This window comes from Vigna umbellata, chromosome 10 (genome assembly GCF_029865625.1).
Source record: "Vigna umbellata cultivar VRB3 chromosome 10, Vumbellata_1.0, whole genome shotgun sequence".
Classification (NCBI taxonomy): domain Eukaryota; kingdom Viridiplantae; phylum Streptophyta; class Magnoliopsida; order Fabales; family Fabaceae; genus Vigna; species Vigna umbellata.
The window spans coordinates 3,428,584-3,451,907 of record NC_142174.1 but is presented as its reverse complement, the minus strand read 5'-3'; the positions used below and the strand labels follow the sequence as shown (position 1 = coordinate 3,451,907).

Here is a 23,324-nt window from a genome sequence, read left to right as displayed (position 1 = left end):
CCTTGATTAGTCTTTGGTTAATCCATCTACTTAATCTTAAGTAAGTTTTCCACATGATGAATATACTTGACCAATTTGTAGTCGGTCATGTTGTCATAATATACTAGTTAGGCGACTATGATTCGTAGTGAGACCATTATGGTTGACTACTTCTAAGCATACCTACCTAGTCATGTCGTTTTTTCACGTGGTTCAGACCATGAGATATAAAGATGTTTAGACATTTGTTGTCATGAACAAAACATATTATAAACTTTATTTTAGTAATTTAAATTTAATTTTAGTTTTTATATTAAAATTATAAAAGAAAAATAAAATTAAAAATAATAAAAATTTTAAAAAATTAAGTAAGTAACCTTATTTAATCCATGAATTTATTATGGATTGACCCATACTATTTTTTGAAAGGTCATTGATAATTTATTTTGTGAGCTCTATCAATAATATGATTAATTATCTCACATTTTTTTTATATATTTTAAATTAATATTTATAGTCAGTTTATAAATAAGAAATTTTCCCCATTAGGTAATTTACCTTATTGACCCATCTCATTGGTTGTCACCTATCCCAAATGATGGTGTTTCTGTCATTTGTCCTTTTTGGCTAAATGGACAAGTTTACCCTTAGCGTCATCACACCACAACAATGGCATTTTGGTGTTTTCATTTTTCTCCCTTCTTCCCTCGTGTTCTAATTGAGACTACAATGGTGGATAATGACATTGAAAATGTAGTTTGATATGCCTACGTGTCAAACTACATTCAAATGACACGTACATGTGTTCTTATAAATTAATTTTTACTGAACAATTAGTTATGTTGTTGGAGGACAGTTTGGGAAAAGAATTTGAGAAGGGTAAAAAGGTATTTGTCATGTTAAATGTAAATAGAGGAAGATTAAAAATCTAATTATTTGAATGGAACCTAGGATATATACAATTTAATTTAAGGAGAAGGGAAACTAGAGTTAGATTTTAGGTTTCATTGGTAGTGTGAAAAGAAAGGAGAGAAGTGGAGTTTCCTTAGAGCAATGGTGTCATAACAAACTTTGACATTCATTTGATACAGAGTATAAGGTTAAAATAGTTATAAAAGTGTAAAAAAAAATTATTTTTCGAGAAAAAAGGACAAAATAAATAAGAATAATGTCAAATGAATGTAAAAAAAACGTAGGTGTGTCAAAAAATAATTTTTCTTTTTCTTATTTGGCTTGATTTATGCTTTGTAGTTTGTGTTTTGTTTAGAGTGAAGAGAGAAAAGAGAAAAGTAAAAAATAATAATTTAACAAAAAAGTTGAATGTGTAATTTTTGAGGTGTAGGAAGAAGAAAGGTAACACTCCTAAGTCAATAATAATATATCTTCTCTCTGTCATACGAACTCTCTAGAATGCAACACAATACATAAAATAAGATATAATTTATTCTACTTAGACTAAGTAATAATAAACAAGAATTAATCACATCTTAGTGCAATCTGTTTGCTTAAAGGACACTGTATTTTTTTTCAGATCATAGCCAACTAAAAGGTTTTGCTGAGCCAAGTTTCCAAAGACAGCACCGTTTTGAGTTGGCTGAAAAGCCAAGCACAGAACCTTATCAGCCACTTCAACAAAGGTGTTAATAGGATGCAGCAACACATTAGCCCCTCTAAAGTGTGCTGTGATCACTGGAAAATCTAGTTTATCCAATGTACCTCTGTAGCAGAGTCCCAACACCTGATTTGGATCCTGAACAGGCTTTAGTTTAACTGCATGTGACACTGCTGATTCCAACCATTTGTAAACATCATCTGGCAAAAGAGTCAGTGTTGTACCTGAGTCAATTACGATATTTCCCTCTCCTCCAAATCTAGACAAAGAGCTTCCAAATTCTCTTCTATTGTTTCCCACACTGAACCCTTTTAGGGTTAGGTAGTAAAATACTTGTTGAGGTTTAGAAAACAATGGGGTTGAGACAGTTCCACGTCCTTGAACCACTGCAGCATCTCCAAAATGGAGTCTGCTACTTGCTTTGGAATTCGGAGTTTCTGGGACCAAACAATAAGAAAACTTCCAACCTGCTGAAGAACCCAATTGATTTATAAGCGACACAGGTCCACGTCCTAGGCCAACTATGCCAGAATTTATCCCTTTGAAGTTGATGCTATTGTTATGACCACACCCTATTGCAGTTCTTGGAAGTGGGATGGGAGATCCATTGGTGGATCCTAAAGTGAGGGTCTCCACACTCAAATCTCCCTGTGAGAATGCACCATCACCATAGCTGATATCATATTTACAGTTTTTGGTGATGCTAGAGGAGCAAGAGGTACCTAGCACAGAATGGCATATGGTAGATTTGCAAGGGATGGTTTTGTATGTTGTGGATTTTGAAGGATTAAACAAAGGTGTGTCTTGTTTGAAACAGTTTCTACATGGTTCGCATTGCATCCAAATGATGTCACTGCCTGTATCAAGAACTCCAAACACATTACGCGGTGGAGTTCCAACTGCATACTTCATCAAATATTCACCAAGATCTGGTATCACAGTTGCGCTTACTGTGTTTGGAGACACCATGGATTTGCTGAAATGGTTGCCACGGTTTATGGAACGACGCAGAGCATTGGAAACCCTTTGGAATTTTGTTTCTGAGGAACTATAGAACGGTGATTTTGGTGAATCACGGTGGATTATCTCCACACTGAATCCACCATTTAGAGCTTCTAAGAAAGAGAGGTTGTAGAGACACAGTAGAACAAGAAGAGAAGAAAAACATGACATTTTCTTCATCTCTATGAAGGCAGTAACTACAAGTAGTTCCTTGTGGCTTTTTATAAGGTTTTGGAGTTCATGTGTGAGAAAATAGTGTACAATTTTTTGGGTTTGAAATTTTGTCTTTTGTCATCAAAATATTTCAGATCGGTTACGTATTAGGTCAAATATTAAAGTTAGCATCTCTTACATAAGTTAACTAAAAGGAAAATATTGGGAAATTGTTCCCTTTTAAAATGTCTAAAGTTAAGATTAAAAGTTGTAAGAGCAATAATCTTCTGTCCAATTACATAATTGATAATTCAATACATATATTAAGTGTGATTTGGCTAATTTTAATTTATACCTTTACTGAAATTTTTTTTATTTTATCTTCTTTGTATATAGAATTAAGACATTTCAAAGGTAATGGAGAATTAATTAACTTTATAAGAATATCCTAAAGTTATGATTTTTATACAAAAAAATATTTAAAGCGCGTATATGAATATGATTAGCTAGAGTTCACATTTAATTAATATTTAATTGTAATAATAAAATTAAATAAATAAATAATTATGAATAAACTAACCTTATATGGTTTCGGTAGGGTTGAGATTTCTAATCCAAAGCATTCAAAATTGTCTATTCCATCATCTATTTGCATTATTCTCTCTCTTCTCCTTATTCTAGCCATGGGACAGGGTGTTTGTATTCAGAAGATACTCGACGCTCGAGTCATTACCTTTACATAATAATCTTGTAATAAAGATTAGTTATTAGAATCTATTACCTTCTTTTTTGTAAGATATATTTATAAATATTATAAATGACTATTATTCTTATTAATCGTCAATCAATGGTTATTATTCTCATTAACTGTCCCTTAATTGACCCTTAATAACTTTTATTACTTAGAATAATTTTTAGACTTGTCAAATCGTATGACCAGGTCACCATACATCACATATATAAAAGCTTAATTATTAGAGAAAACGTTGTAATAAACATATTGTTGAGATCCTCTTAATATATAAAACAACATCATAAGAAAATTCTTATAAAATATTATACTGTAAGTGTTTAAAGGGTTTGACCCTTTAAATATGAATAATGGGTTTATGAGTATTTAGCATTAATTATATACATTTTAATAAAATATTATCAATTTTTTTATTGAAAATATAGATTTGTTTTGTGATTAATTAATTATTAGAGTTCTAAGTTTCTTAGTCAATTGTACCCACCACAAATTTAAATATAATTTTATTATTTGTAAATTTTAATATGGACAAAATTAAATCACATTCAGTAAGAATCTGACTTTCCAGATTGAATCCGTTGTAAGCTACTATAAAAAAGTAAAAAAAGAATTTAATATTTATATATAGTATGCTTATTAATATAATATTTAAAATTATCATTTCTATATATTATTTTACATATATTAGTGAATGTATTTATTTATTTTATGATCATATACATATTAATATAACATTTTTTTTAATAATTGTGAAATATTTTTACAAACCCAAATGTATATCCTGTAAAGACTCCGAAAGCACTACAAACGCTTCAAGTCTTTAATCGTAGGGATACTTATCCTCTTTAAGGGTCATCTTCTCCAAATCGAGTAGGAAATTATACTTGCAAAAGATAATTTGATGCTCAAGTCAAACAAGTATGTGAGAAAATACTTAATGTTGTAAATGTAGTTAATTTATCTCATTTTACATGCTATTTATACTATGCTTATGAGTTTTTTACCTGAGTATGATCCATGCAACTAATTAACTAAGTAAGCTTTCCACGTGATGAATATACCTGGTCAATTTATAACTACCCATAACGTATTGTTAGCCGACATTTAGTCAACCATACCACTATGGTTAGTGGTCAGACCATAAGCAATGACTACTTCTAAGCGTACTTGGTCATGCCATCTTTTCACTGGTTCAGACCATGAGATTTTAGGATGTCTAGACAAATGTCGACATGTTTATGAAAAAAACACATTATAATTGTTATTTTAGTAATTTAAATTTGATTTTAGTTTTTATATTAAAAATATTAAATAAAAACAAAATTAAAAATAACAATATATTTTAAAAATTAAGTGAGTAACCTTTTTTAATACATGAATTTATGATGGACTAAACCAAACTATGTTTTCAAAGGTCAATGATAATCTATCTTGCGAGCTCTATCATTAATATGATTAACTATCTCACATTTTTTGTATATATTTTAAATTAATATTCATAGTCAATCTATAATTAAGAAATTTTCTCCTAATTTACCTTATTGATCCATGGTTGACACCTATTCCAAATGATGGTTTTTTCATCATTTGTTTTTTTTTAAAAATGGACAATTAGTTTATCCTTAGCTTTATCACACCACAGTAATGGAATTTTGGTATTTTCGTCTTTCTCACTTTTTCCCTCGTTTTCTAGTTGAGACTACAGTGGTTGATTAACGTACTAAAAATTTAGTTTGGTATGTCTACGTGTCAAACTACATTCAAATGACATGCACACGTGTCATAAATTATTTTTTATTAAACAATTGGTTATGTTGTTGGAGGGTAGTTTCGAAAAAGAATTTTGAGAAGGATAAAAAGGGTATTTCTCATGTTAAATGTAAATAGAGGGAGATTAAAAACCTAATTGTTTGAATGGTCTAGGGTATATGCAATTTGGGGAGAAGAGAAACTAGAGTTAGAACTTGGGTTTCGTTGGTGGTGTGAGAGGAAGGGAAAGTGAAAGGGAGTTACGATTACCGGTAGGAGGTGAAGATGTTTCCTTGAATGGGCTTGGTTTCTGCTCTGTGTAGAGGGGGTAGTGGTGTCCTGTGTCGTTAGTGGTTCTTCGTTTGGACAAACGTGGAAGTCATGTCTTAGGTCTGGTTTTCTTGTGCTTTGGTGGGTAGGTGAAGTTTTGTCCTTTGTTGGAATTGTTTTATGATTTATGAAAAAGTTGAAGTGTACAGGTTTTTATTACTCCCTTTAGTTTCTTTGTATTTTATTTGACCTTTGGGGTTATTTTTTGTTTGAGGCTATCATCTGCTAATGCGATTCAATAATTACATTCACACATAACACGTGAGAAAGTACTTAATGTTGTAATAAATAAATGTAATTAATTTATCTCTTATATGTTATTTCTACTATGCTTATGGGGGGTTTTTACCTAGATTAGTTAAGTCAGGTAAATAATTACCTTGATTAATCTTTGGTTAATCCATCTGCTTAATTATCACTTTAAGTAAGTTTTCCGCATGATGAATATACTTGGTCAATCTATAGCTAGTCATGCTGCCATAATATACTAGTTGGCTGACATATACTCGACCATACCATTATGGTTCATGGTCAGACCATAAGGATTGACTACTCATAATTGTATTTGGCCATGTCGTCACGTAGTTCAAACCATGAGATTTAAGGATGTTTAGACAAGTGTCGACATGCCTATGAACATATAAAGCACATTATAATTTTTATTTTAGTAATTTAAATTTGATTTTAGTTTTTACATTAAAAATATTAAAAAAAATTAAAGATAATAATATTTTTGTAAAATTAAGTGAGTAACCTTGTTTAATTCATAAGTTTATGATGGATTAAGCTAGACTCGTTTTTTTTGAAAGATCAATAATAATCTATTTTGTAAGCTCTATCATTAATATAATTAACTATCTCACATTTTTCTTATATATTTTAAATTAATATTCATACTTACTTTGAATTATACCTTTTTTATTTAAATATTAGAGAGATAAAAGAAACTAAATTATTATAATGGTAAATAATAAGTAATTTACTGTAAAAATATGGTTGAGATATTAAAATAATATTAATATTGAATCTATGTAGATTGAGTTTGGACAAAATTCTATAAGTTGTAGAGAGAAAATGAGTGATAGAATAGTCAATCTATAACTAAGAAATTTCCTTCATTAGGTAATTTACTTTACTGACCCGATCTCATTGGTTAACACCTATCCTAAATGATGGTTTTTTCATCATTTGTCTTCTTTGAAAAAATGGACAAGTTTACCCTTAGCTTAATCACACCACAGCAATGGCATTTTGGTATTTTTGTCTTTTACGAATCTTCCCTCGTTTTTTAGTTGAGACTAGTGATTGATTGACATACAAAAAAATGTAGTTTGATATACATGTGTCAAACTACATTCAAATGACACAAACATGTATCATTATAAATTAATTTTTACTGAACAATTGGTTTTGTTGTTAGAAGGCAGTTTGGAAAAAGAATTTTGAGAAGGGTAATAAGGATATTTTTCATGTTAAACGTAAATAGAGAGGAAGATTAAAAACCTAAATGTTTGAATGAAATCTAGGGTACATGCAATTTGAGGAGAAGCGAAACTTGGAGCTTAGGTTTCGTTGGTGGTGTGAGAGGAAGGGAGAGTGAAGGGGAGCTACGATTATAGTAGGAGGTGAAGACGTTTCCCTAATTGGGCTTGGTTCGTGCTTTGCGTAGAGGCTATAATGGTGTCTTGTGTCGTGAATGGTTTATCGTTTGGACAGACGTGGAACTCATGTCTTGGGTCTAGTTTTTTTGTTGCTTTGGTGAGTAGGTGAAGTCATGTCCATCTTTGAAGTTGTTTGATGGTTTAGGCAAAAGTTGAAGTGTACATGTTTTTATTACTCGATTTGGTTTCTTTATACTGTATTTGACCTTTGGAGTTAATTTTCGTTTGAGGCTATTGTGCGCGAATGTGATTCATTAATGTTGGTTGGTTGTGGTAGTGTTTACGTCTTTCGTGTAAGAGTATTGATGAGCACCCATGAGTACATACTTGGTTATCATGTTGTTTTAGAGGCAATTTGAGTTTGGAAAAGGTATATTTTCTTTTCTTTATCAATATTGCGTGTGTAACATGTAAGCATTCATTTAGCTTTGATATGAACATTTGGCACTCCTTCGTAATAAATGAATGTTAGTTTAAGGTTTTAGAGTATAACTTATGAAGCTTATCATAACTTGCAACATAAACGAAGTGGATAAAGGTACATAATATTAACTCATTGAAGTTAATAGATAGGTTATTAAAAGACATTATAACATGGTAATTATTGGTGGCATTAGTAATAATATTCGAGTTTGGTGGCATTATAATTTTTCTTTTATGGTGATATAGTAAAAGCAGAGACTTCCTTGCAATGGAAATTATGGGGAAAGAGGATTGAATGAAAATTATGATGTTTGTTTCATTAAAATTTATTTGTTAAAGTTATGTGTTTGACATGTTGAATTGTATACTATGGTATTAGGTCTATCTACGACATTCCTATATGACAAAATACTTGTCACGTATGAATAGACTATTAACGGATACGCAAAAGTCATGTATAGAGTCAACTCATTTTGTTTGGCTATTGTCCATTGTTGTAAAGGTCAAAATGAGTAGGACATTACTCCGAGAATTATATAGTAGGTGGTTAGAGAGGAGGGGAGGATTTCAAGTTAGATATGCTTTTATTCCATTTACAAAGTTAGATGTTTGCTTAGGTTTGGAGGTTAAGGTTGATGGAGAAAGGTTTGAGTTGTTTAAAGAAGATGTTGATAGTCATACTAGGAGATTGTTTGATAGAACTTATGTTTGCTTAGGGAATGTTTATGAAGAACTTGAAAAGCGTTTGAAAGGCACTAAAGTGATTGGTCTTTTTAGATTATAAATATTGTTACGGTTAAGTGAGTTTTTCTTCCCAAATAGATATGGAAAAGTTCATGTTGAGTTATTCGAACTATTAGATGATTTAACATGTATTGGAAAGTATAATTGGGGGAGTGTTATTTATGAATATTCAATTTCTAGTTTGTGTGATGCTACATTATGCGTAAGGAAGAAACAAAATAGATCACATTGTCATGTTGTAGGTTGTCTTGCATTATAGATAAATTTGTATGTTTCTCATGAAATTGAATATGATATAATTTTGTTAGTGTTAGTTATTTTACATTTGTTGTTGTATGTAAAATAGATTTTGGCAATGAAGCATGTCTTATTTGGTCATAAGAAGTTCGGAAAAAGAAAAACATGTTTTCCTATAATTCTTCACTTGGTTGACGTTAAAATTGGTGAAGTGAAACTTGTAAAAGCTTTTCTCGATAATGAAGTGAGATAACAATTACTTCATTTTAATTACTTTTTATGGACTGTTTGTTGATTTCAATATGATGTTTGTACTTATTTTGATTTGGAAAGGTGACTACTGAGGTGTTTATATCAAATGAAGATATGTGTAATGACATTGTTAAAGAAGCCTCCGATGGACATGATAATGGTAATGTGAAGAAGAATAACTAAAAGGAATGTTTGTCTGATTTTATTATAGAAAAAGAAGCATTGGTTTATATGGTTGTTGAGCAATAGGCTTCCATTATGAAGCTTGAGAAATTGGTGGAGAACTAAAAATGTTTGTTGCACAAAAAGAGGCAACATAAGTAAGAAGATACTTATACTCCATTTGACAAGTGAAATAAAGTCAACTTATCAAATGAAAGACTAGGTGATGATGTTGGAAGTAATTATGATGTTGGAATTGTTGATGTTTTAGTTCAAAAAGACATGGAGAAACAAACATCTGACTTGTACACGCATCTAAAGGCTCTACTTAGGAAGCGTGTCAAAAGTGTTGTTATGAGAACCCCTTGGACAACATATTGAAGAAAAAATCATAGGCCTATTGAATAGGTAATGAATTTTGTTTATCTTGTAAGATATTTTTTAGTTTGTATACCTTAAGTGTTAGAAAGGATATATACCTCAAGCGTAACTAATAAACATCTTGCTTAAATACTTCAAGTGACACAATCTTTGATGAATAGAGATGAAATCCATGGTCCATTTATCTTTATTACGCACCTTATTGAATTTATTTGGTTTCATTTGGCAAGTTGTCTCGGAAGAGGCATCAATCATCTAGCAAAATTCCCATGATGAAGATTTCATTGTTTTTGTTATTTAATTTCAATGAAATTGATTTATAAACAGCTTAAGTATAAGTGGGTATCTGTCCAAAATGCCTACCTAATGTAACCATGTAACTCATAACCATAACCACTTACTTAACAGTATTAAAGTGATTAATGTAATTGTATGTTATTTGAGTAATACTTAAGGTCCAATTAGAGGAGAATATATATCATAAACTAAATTTCAAAAATTTTACGTTCACTTGAATAGGATATAATTTATTTATTTTTGTTAATTAATTTTTTTTTAATTATCAAGGACCACATATTTGAGTTACTTGGAGTTAGGGTTGGCAAAAAATGGCCAAGCCGAGTGGGTGAGCCCGTCAACTAATGGCATACCCCCTAGTCATGGCCTAAGCACATTCAAGGAGAGCTAGAGTTATCTATGCAAGGTGAAGCAAAACTTTTTTTTGTTAGGCCATCATGGAGCACCTCTAGTAAATTAGGAGTATTTAGACCTTGTATTAAGGATCAAGTAGTGTAGAATTTCTTTTTAGGCCTTGTATTAAGGGTCATGTAGTAGAGTTTTTGAACAATCTTGCTTAAGTTGTAGGACAATATTTGCACCTAGCGTAAGCTAATCTTGGGTGATTAGTTTTGTAACCCTAGCTTAGTGGAGGGTGTCCCACATGAGACATGATGGCCACATGCCAAGTTCTTAGTGAAAAGTTTTCTTACAAAAGTAGTGGTCATATATCATTTTCCTAGTGAAGAACTTTTGCTAAGGTGGTTTTCCATATGGCAAGCTTTTAGTGGAGAGTTTTCTTACAAAGGTAATGGTCATGTGTCATTTTCCTATTAGGGAACTTTTGTTAAAGTAGCTTTCCACATGGAAAGTTGTTAACGGAGAGTTATCTTACAAAGTAGTAGTCATGTGTCATTTTTTTAGTGGAAAACTTTTGTTAAAGAGGCTTTTCAGGAGTAGAAATTTTTTCTAAAAGTTAGAGTGCCACATGTCAAGTTTTCCTTCACCAAGATAGGATTTTTAAGGTTTGGTGCAAGATAGCATTTTAGGGGTTTGGTTTACTTTAGAGACAACTTCATCTATAAATAGAGGTTTCTCTCCCCTTATAAACCCACTTTGAGATTAGTAATTGTACCATACGGACCGGGCGATCCAGGGAGCGGCGCCGATATCGACCCAACCGCCAGCGTTTCTTCAATCTTTTTTACTCCTCTGATAGCATTAACGGACAGCTTGCATAAACACCCTGCGCGCTATTCTACTCGACCATCCATCCTTCCACTCGAGTGAGTAATAACTATGTACCGTACGGACCGGGCGGTCCAGAAAGCAGCGCCGACACCCACCTAACCTGACGGGTGAACTGGGTCATTAAGACTAGGATTAAGGTAAATAGTGATTAGAGCCATTGGGCTAGAATTAGGCCGTGATTAACTTTTCACTAATCCCAAGCCTATGGCGAAAACTATAAATACAGGTCAGAGGTAAGTGGTAGATAGCTTGCATTTACTGCACATTCATTACTATTCCCTTGAATCGCCAAACGGTTCCTGTACTGACTTTGGCATCGGAGAATCTTTGACAGGTTCCCTCCGAACGGAAGAGTGAGACAACAAAGCTTGAAACGAGACCGATCGACAAAAAAACAAATTGTGAAGGAGTTTGGTGACTCAGCCCCAATAACCAAAATAGTAATAAAATGTTGTTAAAATATTAAGTCATTTTATTAGTCTTTAAAGTTAATCCAGAACATCTCATATGGTTTCTTTTACCCACCTTTTGATGGAGTTCGCCTAATATATGGAGTTGGATGTTCTGGAACCTATTTTTGAATTCGAAAGACATCCAATTAAGAAAATATAAAAAAAAAGGTTTCAAAACTACTTTTTCTTCTGGATTTTTTTTTTATTCAAAATACTTGTTTTAGAAAGTATATTTACATTCGGAAATATTTTTCAAAATAAGTATTTTGAGAAAGGAAAATTTCGAGAACAGATGTTCTAGAAGACATTTTTTAGATCCAAAAATACTTTTCAAAACACGCGTTTCAAAAAAATATATTCCAGAATAAATGTTGTAGGTTTGAGAAGATATTTCCGAATTAGAAAATACCTTTGGAAACATGTATTCTTGAATACAAAACAAATTTTAAAATAAATGTTCCATAAAATCCAGAAATACATTCTGAAATACTTCTTATGGAAGTTTTTTCATATATCCCAAACAACTTCTCCAACCATGGTTCTCCTCCAAATTTCCCTTCTCCCTTTTGTTTGTTTTATTCCTTCTTCTTTTCAGCATCAACGTTGGCATGGAGGAGGGGGCTCGAATAGCAGAGAAAAGCAATGGAGGGAGGTGCAGGTCAGTCCACAGCGCTGAGGAAGAAAGGGGTGGAAAAGCTTAGGTTTTTTAATATATTTTTAATGAAGGGTAAAATTGAAATATTATAATTTATCGGTTGCATAAAGAAAAAAGATAGGTGCAGAAAGAAGTAGCCCTTGAACACCATTTCCAAAGCATGTTTTTAAGTGGAGATTAATTTTGTTTCTTCAGACGGTTGGATAGAATATAAATGGCCTATGACGCATGGTTTTAGAAAACGTTAAAAGTTGGAAATTAGGTAACCGTTGATCTAATAAAGTCAAAGAAGCCAATTCATGATAATCAAGTCATCAGTGAGCTTTCTGCCTTTCTTACTATGGTATCCTCTTAAGTATGGAAGCCAAGGTTATACAGAAATCACGGTACTCATTCTTATTTGGATGAGATAATGAGAAAAAAATTATTTATTTAGGTAATTTAAATTTTTAAAATAAAATAAATTATTTAGATGAAAAAATTTAAAAATGTTAAGAAAATACTTTAAATAATAAAAATAATATAATTTAAAATTCATTAAAAATAATAAAGGTATTGAAATTTCACACTTTTTTATTTCTTCTCAATACACATTTTACATATTAAAAAATTAAATTGTTAAATATTATTTAAATATTTAAATTTAACTAATATTTTAAATTTAAACTGTGAAATGCATATTTTTATAATGAAAGTTTATCTTGGAAGAGAAACTCAATTACTTTATCCAAAAAAAATATAATATAATATAATATATTTTAATGACTCTATCCAAACAGAATATTTAAAAAAAAATTATAAATAATTCAAATATAATGTATTTGAAATCTTTCGTCCAGAGTTAATCATTTATAAAAGTTTGGACAAAATTTAAGCTTGTAAAGATGTAGTTTAACCCTCAACAATTCTGTAAGAAACATACACGATCCTCATAAACAACCACAAGCTGATATTAAGACTATCTAAATATGACGTGGGGCAAATGTAACGAGAAAAATAGCAGGAACTTTAAGCTTGGTCCAAACCAGTCTGGCCAAGACTTGATTTTTTGGCATGAGTGGCATTACTTCCAGGTACATAAATATGACTTAGTCTTTGTCATGAGTGATCTTACTACTGCATAATCTGTCACAGCCATTATTAACATAAGTCAGCACTCACTCACCAAGCTCAGTAAGTTCATATGCTGAGATACATATTCTCACGGTTTTGACAGATGAAACATAAATATTATTCATAACGTGGAAATGCGAAACGGGTCTCCAAGATTCTGTGATTATAGGCTTCCTTGGTTTCCTTGATTATGATCCATACAACTGACAATAACAGAGAACTTTTTGCATAACCAGTAAATGCATATATAATCAAATAAGGAAAGCATAGCAATAACTAAGGAAATAATAAAGGAAAGAATTACCCTCCGATTTATGGGGAATCCATTTCTTCATTGAGAGGGTTCAAGCACCTGATCTCCGGCATCAACTACCTCATTGTCACAAGCATTCTCTGAAGTGTCTATGCAATGACTGTTTTTAAATGGCTCCTCTGGCAGATGCTCAAGTCCTTGTGTAGAAAATTGTTGATTACCTTTTAAGTCCTCGTTTGGCAAGCATTCCACTGGAAAGTTCTCCAGGTTAGCTTTCTGACTTTCAAATTGTATCTTCGCAGAAATAGGTGATTCCAGTTTATCAGAATGGTTCTCAGTTAACTCCAAAGGCCTGTGAAAGAGCAAATGCGCCACAGTTCGATCAATGGGATTTGTCTTCGTTTCAACATCAGTAGTCCTGCCATATCTGCGAAACGATTCATACAGGGAAAAGATGTTAAGAGTCTCAAAAGGTAAATCATGATATTCAATAACCAAAAGCCGATTGATTACCGGCGACAGTATGGTAATCTTTAATACGGTTAACCAGGAAGGACAGACACCATAATTAAAGTCATAAATATGTAATTAATTTCAAGACGTCGGTACATCTCTAATCTGTTCAATCAAAAGCAGCAATTTATTTAGTCTAGTTCTTGCTTCGACGCAAATCCTACCCAAGTTTCTCACTCTCAATTTGAACCAAATCAACCCAGCATTTCTTGCACGAGAGCACCGGGACAAAATGCTCCTTGCTTGGTCCAGTCGTCTTTCTCAAGTGTGATTCTTTCTAGGGCTATTGGTTTATCTCATTCCCATCAAATATAGGAGAAGATGTGTGCCTGTTTCCACCATCAAACCCATGCCAAGGTCTTCATAGTCATCCAAGAAATGCATATTTGGAAGTATAAGGGCAAGACAAACTGATTTGGCCTCTATCTACCTCACTCAGACTCAGTCCAGCTACAGGCGATGAACATACTACACCTTCAATACCTTTCGTGAGATAAAGTGTGGGTATGGTGGACGATTTGGTCAAGGTTGAGAGTGTGGTGATCTTTATTCTACCCAATATCATCTGTTCAAAGTTTGGTCGAAAATGGTTCAATGTTGTCATCGTTTTGACCAGCAATTCCAACCATTATACACCTGGTCAAGATGCTTACCCAGCATGACCTTAAGCACCTCTTATGCACGCTGATCAAGGTCACCATGGCCCCCAACTGCAGATTTCACACTAATAACCAACCATATCCATCTTAACATTCTTATTTTTGTTATTCCCATTTTTTTCTCACATTGTCTCTCTAAAGCTCATCACATTACCATAGACAGTAGTTGGACTTATAGTTATACGATAAAACTTCTCTTTGAGCTTGATACCTTTATCAATTTTAACCACTTAATTTGTATCATTTGTGTAACATCTTCACTAATTTTTCCATCATTTTGTAATATTAATCCCAAATACTAAAACTTAGATACCTATGGTTTACATCTTCTCCAATCCCCCAAATAGTTTTACTTGCTTCTCACTAAAATTACAATGCATATACTCTTATCTAAATTCCTATATCAAAACTTTACCATCCAGAAAAAACACAGACATTTAGGATGAACACTATGTATCATCTGTATGATATATTTGAATAATTTTTCATTGTTTCTTGATGTTACAGATACAATACACGTTATTATGATTTATGTATCAAAAAATTTGCTCATTGATTCACAATTCAAATCTCAATTTTATAATCTTGCTTATAACAATAAGTGTTTGATGGATGAATGTAAATAAACTAGTCATCATGAAATTAAAGTAGCTATGCATCTAAGTATTTTCCAAACCTGTTTTGGCTACTGCTTTCTTCTCTGGCAACAGCTAAAATTACTTCTCTGCTACTGTTGTTTGTACTGCTTGTATCACTGGCACAATTCCTTAGCAATGCACTTTGTGCCAACCGGAACAAGCTATCTCTAATGCAGAGTCTTATTTTGACATCTAACTGTAAAAAATGTTGGCCTCAGGATTGTAGATATGTCTTTGTATACAAGGTAAAAATTATACAACACAGCTTAAACCACTATAAAACTCAATTTCACCTTTGATATCACATCCTGAAGCATGTACAGAATTGTGTCTTCAACAAAATGATCATCAATTGCCGAAGATATTGTACTACAATCATCTTGCTCAGTTGGTAGATCTAGAGTTGGAAGAGTTCTTAAATCTTCAATCTCAGGATCAGCTCCATCAAAATGTTGATTATTCATTTCTATGGCACTTCTTTTATTAATTGATTTATTAGAGTTAAGAACTTGATGGCCAAATTCTTTCTGTTGTTTCTGAATAGCGAGCATTGCCTGCATTTGCTGCCGCCTCCTTAATTTTTCAATTTTTTCCTGGGGAGTCATAGTGAGAGGCTTCCCTAAGCCCACAGACTTGTTCACAGGATTCATTGCACCAAGAGATGCTTCATACCCAGAAAGGGAAGGCTGTTGCATAAGAACTCCTCTTGACTGAGCCGGTGGTTGCACTGAAATAGAAGAATATGTATTTGTAAGGCTCCCATATGCAGGGGGTGATATATATGTATTTGTGATGTCCAGGTATATTGTCTCAGGTCCTTGAAGCTGGTTTTGTTGCCCAAGAATAGAAGCGGGGGAAGACTGCATGACGGAAGACCCCAGCTGATTCTGAAATTTTCCAGATGCGGTTGATGAGGGAGACCAGCTACCATAAAACTCCTGCAATGCTTTTCCATCTTTTTTACCTTGTGATTTTTTCCGACCTTTCAACTGATTATTCTTTTGCCCAAATTCCTGAATGACAAGAATGAAAAGATCAATCGGCTGGTTGACTTTTGATAAGGAAAAAGGCGACTTCCAGAGGCAGCACATAGTTATGCTAAGAATGGGTAACAAACCTTTCAAAATTTTGATATACATTGACATAGACAGAAAGACAAAACAGCAGTGTAGTTCTATAAAAAGAGCACAGAAAATAAATAAATTCAAACCAGGAAACATATCCTCCATATAAAAATAATTTGTTCCAAAAAAATGTCAATGAATTTATGCCAAATTTGCAAGTAATTTGGCAATGAAGAAAAATTAACATCGTACACATAAATCTCTGATCTCATAGAGCACAAAATAGATTAGATAATAAATCCTTATGCTGCCCATACACACCTCTAAAATGTTTTGGCTGAGAGCTTGAAACTAAAAATTGGAGGTAGTACAGTTCAAGTTATCACTAAAACAAATACATTTATGAAATTCCTTGTTTGGATAATTAAATTTAGCAAAAGGATGTTGCATTGCCTGAGAAGCTGTATAGTTGATGAAGGAAAGGTTACTAATGGCTAATCTGTCTAGATAAGCTAGAGGCAATTTTTCTTTTGTCCAACGTGTGTAATTTGGGATTTAAGGATTATTAAAACATTTAGAATTTGGGTTAAAAGTTTGGGTCTTGCTTGAGATAAGTAATTATAGCTTTCTCTTAAGTTTGGGTTGCCTCACGTCCTGAAATTTAAAGATTTAGGGTCTCTGTCTGTCCCATAAAAGACGTGTTATTTATCTTACGAGCATCAACTTAATATTGATGTCAAAATATATTTTTCATTATTAAGATTTCTTTTGGCTCTTTGTTTCCGTTTTACATCACTAGTCATTCTCCAATATGACTTGACATACCTGTTGCTCCTTTTCAGCAGGAGTAATTCTATCTCTAGAATATCCTACATTGAATGTCTTCCCCGGAGCATTTTGAATGTCATGAGATGAAGCATCGCCAATCCTCTTAAATGAAGGGGAAAATGATCGACCATTCTGTTGAACATATTCTGTTTTAATTTCCAAAGGCTCGGAGCTGTTCCTTAAAGCATTTGCTTGGTGCGGTGCTTCCAAATGTATGGGTACTGAACAGTTACTAGTGTCTTTGGAAGACCACAACTCAGCTGAATTCTCAAGACTTACATGGCCAAATATAGGGTCATCATTGCTGCAAAATCATCACTTGCGATAATATTCAGTCAGACGTATACTATTGCAAACAACAAAAGCTCAAAAAACTGTAAAGAGACGCATAAACAGATGTGATGAAGTTCAATAATATGTAGCGCTAAAGTGGAATCTTAGCACTTACGTTAATGTTATTCATCATGAGTACAATATAATTATTCCCAGGAATTGTAGAATACCTATGGACAACGTTAAAAGTTGACAGAATAAGGTCTAAGTTGTAAATTTAATAAGTGAAGAACAGGAGATTTTCATAAATTTGACATCATAATATCATCACTTTGTGATATTTAGAAATGTTAACAACACAGGCTCTCTAATAAATTCTAACACTCTTTATCCGTGGATAAATTTCATCTAGGACTTACTAAATGTGGGTTCCAGTGCCCATTTAGTGCCCCTTACTCCCAATGTACTATTGCTAGAATTCCTCCTTTCATTTTGGATATTACCTATTAACAATTATAGCTGTTACAATTATGCATACAATGGCTTCATCTAAATTTGACAGAAACAAGTTTAAGGACACTTATATTCGGAGTGATCCATGAGAAAGTCGTTGTGTAACGTAATTTGCAAAACAAGTCTTCAAAAAGAGAGTAAGAGAGAGTAATGTGAAATTTTATCCAGTATAATTACTGATCAAATTCAGAAAAAAAAATCTAACTAAAATCATATTAACAATTACCTCAAAATATATGTACGACATAAGAATAGTACAGATAATATACTTTACCTGAAAATTCGATCTAGATCATCAAAGCTTCCAATGTTATCCCAGGCTATGTTGGCAAATTCACCTTGCTTTTCTACGTCCTTTTCTAACTGCGTAGTCTCTTCTGTCACACCTATAAATACATATAATTAGAAATGATGAACTATAACAACATACTTTACTGTTTTTCATGTAATGATGGTGGAACATGAAGAGATACAACTGCACACAAACAAATACACTACTGATGGACATGCTATCTAGTCTACTCGTAATTCCAATAATAAGTAATTTTACCACCTCTTTGCTGAAATAAATTTGCTAATTTCACCTAAATTTTTCGATACTTCAGCACCCCAGGAACCCTGATCAGTTTTAGCTGCACTGGATAAAGACAAGTCAGGCCATGAGTTTGTGCCAGATTCTGACGCAGATTGACCCTCAACAATATCAAATTTGGAACTGCTTCCCAACTTTTCTTGATAAAAGTCAATTTTAGTCTCGGTCCTCTTCTGCTCAATCAGTTTACTGGGAGAAGCTTCCTGATTCCATTTTTTCTCAGAATGAAGATCTTCGCTTGCCTCTTCATAAGGCACAATATGATCATCACTCTCGCCAGCCTCACCCCATACTATGTTAGCAAGCTGAAAACAATTCATTTTAAAAAAATACAATAAATATCAATGAGGCAAAACTCAATAAGAAAAATAAAATACTTCAGATGCTGGAATCTGAGAATTTCATGGAAAACAGAAAGTAAATACTTTGGAAACACTACAAGAGCGCTTTCAGTAATTTCACATTTTGCGGATGTTATTGCTATTGCACCATGGCAGTTTATGGACGCCATGATTGACATGGACCCTCTTTTTATCCTTTAAATTTCTTTTCAAAGAATTTTCAATAGGGTTTCAAAACCTTCATCCAATCTTCTGTGTTTTCTTCTCCCACTATCTCTGTTGGGACAATTACCACTCATTTTCTCACGTGCACCACCCAACAGTGATTTAACTCTGGCAAACCCTCTTCTTTAGTGTTTTTATCTATTCTGTTTTTTTCTCAAATCTTCTTCATTTGCCCTTCTGTTGTCTTCACAATCTCTTCTTTATCTCTTCTATATATTTCTTGTTATTACCTCTATTTTTTTGTTTCAGTTTTTGCTGCCATCTTTTTCCGGTTTTCCTTTCACCCCTACTCTATCTTTTATTGTCCTTTTTCTGTTTTTATTTACTTATTTTTTGTCTATTTTTATTCAATTGCTTACACACTTCAACCCATTATAAGTAACAACTTAATCCTATAACAGTTTTGAAGAAAAACATTTTTTTCTATTCTGTTACACCTTGATTAAAACAAACGTCTGCTTTAGACCTGCGTTGTCCTCCATTCATTTCATTTAATTACCATAATTTTCTATCTTCAATACTTCTTTCCATCGTAGCACCCAGAAATTATCTTCCTTCTCTCGAGGCAACAATTACAATGTAAATAATTAGAACTATGCCACCATGCATCAAACATTTATTTGCCCATTATAAAGTATAATTTCTGCCTTATCAAAGTAAAATTTATAGAGAATATGCAGACACAATTGGACTACGGTACTCGTGATCTTTAAAAGTAATGCTTCATAAACACAACTTGGAAAGTAAAATGAACACAGAAATCACAACAGGAACTATAACTTAAAAATATAAGTTCTTGCTACTTTTTTACCCCAATACATGTTTGTCGTCAATTCCTTTTATTTCCCTGTGCAGTACAATAAACAAATGAAGCAAATATTTAAATGCAGTCATCTGGAATTTAATGTCTAGACAATATGGGAAAACTCAAGCAACCCTGAATGCAAGATTGCAATCATCAGTGCAACCAAAGAGATTCTAACAATGTGTACGTGAGAGAATTATCATATCTAACTTTTTCAGTTTCCCCTCTCATAATTTGTGAATAGGAACCAACAATATATCATAGGAAGAAACCATATCATCTTCACATCTCCCTTGAAACAATATTATTATTGAATCCACTCCTTCCCAAGCCTCCTTGTTGTGTCAAACCACAAAAAACCATGAATCCAAGTGCAGCCACCAGCTATACCAAATATAGGTTAATTTTTCCTACCTTTCTAGGAGAAAGGTAGTACAAATTACAAATCATGACAACCTTCCACCTCCATTACTCCTCCTTAAGCTCAAACTTCATTTCAAGGTGTCTGGCAGTTCTGTTGGGGAAAAGAATCGGAGGGGAGGGATTTTGATAATGATTTGTTCCTTGGTTCGATTTTAGGAGGGGAGAGAAGATAATGGAGGGAGCAGAATTCCTACTATCTAATCTTTGATTCCTTCCAATATCAGGGGTACTAAGAAGGGAGGGGGAAATTTAAAGCATTTCTGTGCTGACTAAACTATCCCCACTTATGTTTTGAAATTTAAAATTTCAAAAAGAAAATTATTCTTTAGCAACCCTCCCCTCCCCTCCCCTCCCTTTGTGAACCAAACAAGAACAAAGGTATTTCCAGTCCCCTCCTCTACATTTAACCAAACAAAAGTGTCTAATCAAAATCCCTCCCCTCTCTTCTTCTCTTCCCTCGTCTCCATTAACATCCTTCCCCTCCTTTGAACCAAACAGTAACATTAAGGTCCAGAACAATTATGATAAGATCTCTCAGAATTCAACCAGAATGCAGCCACAAGTTCCCTCTGCAGTCCACTCAATTTTTTCCAAAACACTGCTTACTGGATCGAGTCCACAGTCCACTCCTCATCCCTTCACCAAATTTCAGACCATCAACCGATTTCCACCACATGGCATAAACTATCACAATCCACTTCTCCTAAATTCCGTATTGAAATACTTTGATATCAAGCCTCAAATCAAAGCAAGGACAAACGAAGCACTAACACGTTTCTCAACATCTGACATAGCCTTTTAAAACCTAGTAACCAAATCCATATTCAAGAAGCTTACACTTCTAAAATGGGATTAAACAAATCAAGAAGGCAACAAAGTCTTTCCTCCTTCCTTCTTGCTCACATTTGAACGTCGAACACAAAAACACAACCAATTACACCAACCGTTGGTCAAAGTTCCAACAATATTCAATTTCCAAGAAATATTACTTTATTGCAAGCATTTCACCCCAAAAGGGTAAAGAAAAGGCAACAACAAAATACAACATCCTCACCTTAATCCCAATTTCTTATAATCATTCCAGACTAAAATCTCAAACCACCAAAATGCACCTCAATTTATTTTAAAAAATAAAAAAGGTTGTACACAACAATAACCTAAGCCCGTTTAGTAAAAAATTATTAAAAACAAACATTTAATAGGATCTAATAATAGTAATGATAACAAAAAGTTGAGGAAAAGAATTTGAACCTCTTCGTCGTTCCAATCAAACATTTCTTACATGCGAGACACAGAAATTGTACAAGCGAAACACGTAATCGAACGCCACAGAATGAATTACTCTACTCATAGCCGAGAAAAAACAAACTCAGAAGACTTTCACAGAGAGAGAAGCAGCAGAACAACAAGAAGGACGCGACCATGAAACGAAACGACGTCGTTGCGGACGATTCGATCGTGCTTCACATGACGCGCGGCGCAAAGATAGGTTGAAAGAGAGAAATTAGAGAGAACAGTTTCAAGACTTCAGAGAAAGTGTGTTTTGAGTGAAACGGCGACGGAGCGAGTAAGAGAGAGAGCGCGTGAGGTGAGGCTCGAGTCGACACGTGTGAGCGTGCGTATCTAAAGTAGTGGCTCTGAGCGAGTCTATCAAATGCCGAATCCTCATTGGTTGTTTACTTTTGTGTTTCCGTTCGGATGTGGGACCCAGTTGGGCCAGTGGGCCCCAGTGAAAGGCCTATGTAGTGGCTTAGGTAGCATCACAGGTTGCCTTCGTCGGGCCCACAGGCTCGTGTTTATCAACTAGCTCTTGGTCTGATTCTATGGTCAAAACAAAATAACCAAACTCCATATGGGATTAGGTTTTTTATTTTGCACCTTTGAAAAAAGAAGATTTTTTGGTTGAGTTAAAAAAAGAAGAAAAATATAAATATAATAAAAAGTAGAAAATAAAATAAAATCATTTCACATCTAATGAATTAATAAAAATAATAATTATGTAATTTAATTTATTTCATAAAATGTAAAAGAAAAATATATTAATGAAATCATATACTGTAACATCCCAAAACACAGTCTAAAATTATATAATAGAATAATCACATTTAATAATATTACAGCTCAGTCTTACATTAAAAGAGAAATATGTTTGTGGCCGAACGGCTTTACAAAAAGAACTAAAAACTTAAACTGTCCAAAATAAACAATTATGACTGAACGGTTTACAAAAGCTCATATCGAACGGTCATACAAAAGCAAAGGGAAAAGGTAATCGAGCGATCACCTTACTATCAGACTATACTACTGACCGAACGGTTCTTACTTTTACTAAGTTTTCTTCTTCCAACGTCTCTTCCAGCAGCTCGTCTCCTTCTGCTCACATCCACATGGATGATCATTGCAATAGAAACACTGTGAAAACCTCAATTACGGGTAAAGAATTGAATCAGGTGAATAAACTGAACGTCAATAAATATACTTAGCTTTTGAATGTCAATCGAAGACCGAGCACCGGAAAGGGCGAATCCTATTGAGTTTGAATGAACGTTCTTATATATATATATATATATATATATATATATATATATATATATATATATAATATATATTATATATATATATATTTCAGAAAGGAGAATGAGTACCTGGTGTAAGACCGAGCACTTACTCAGCACGAGCGCTTGGTGGAAGACCGAACACTACTCAGACCGAGCACTACTAAACTTATAGGAGAAAGGCTTGATAAATATAATAAGATACCATTTTTGAATAGTGTTTAAGAACAAACGAAAATATGCAAATACATATAGATATACTTAAGTTTATAACCGAATACCAAGAGACAACTACGCTTGGCCGAACGCTCATGCACAGTATTACGAAACGAAGACACTCGTCCTCAACTAGGATTATTCCCAAAATGAAAAAATCCAATTCCAACTAAGTTCACTAGAAAAAACCGAACGATCAAGGACCGTTCAGTAACGAACGTACACTTTCATAGAGAAATTTCA

The 23,324-nt window shown here is 33.2% G+C and overlaps 1 protein-coding gene and 1 pseudogene across 2 annotated transcripts; both read right to left on the bottom strand.

The window, feature by feature from the left end:
* Nucleotides 1–1,390: 1,390 nt before the first annotated feature.
* LOC124847287 (aspartic proteinase CDR1 pseudogene) lies at nucleotides 1,391–2,773 on the bottom strand (annotated as a pseudogene).
* Nucleotides 2,774–13,055: 10,282 nt separating this feature from the next.
* LOC124847286 (protein LNK2-like) lies at nucleotides 13,056–21,865 on the bottom strand. Of its 2 annotated transcripts, none has more exons than XM_047324741.2 (8): nucleotides 21,562–21,865; nucleotides 18,509–18,821; nucleotides 18,199–18,310; nucleotides 17,136–17,442; nucleotides 15,540–16,259; nucleotides 15,285–15,442; nucleotides 13,488–13,863; nucleotides 13,056–13,403 (listed from the first exon to the last, which is right to left on the bottom strand). In XM_047324741.2, the coding sequence occupies exons 1-7, from the start codon at nucleotides 21,583–21,585 to the stop codon at nucleotides 13,515–13,517; spliced, it is 1,983 nt and encodes a 660-aa protein (XP_047180697.1). In that variant the 5' UTR covers nucleotides 21,586–21,865; the 3' UTR covers nucleotides 13,056–13,403; nucleotides 13,488–13,514. The 2 variants fall into 2 exon arrangements, with proteins under 2 accessions (XP_047180697.1, XP_047180696.1); XM_047324740.2 differs by having other exon boundaries at nucleotides 13,056–13,386; nucleotides 21,562–21,862.
* Between the last annotated feature and the right edge of the window lie 1,459 nt (nucleotides 21,866–23,324).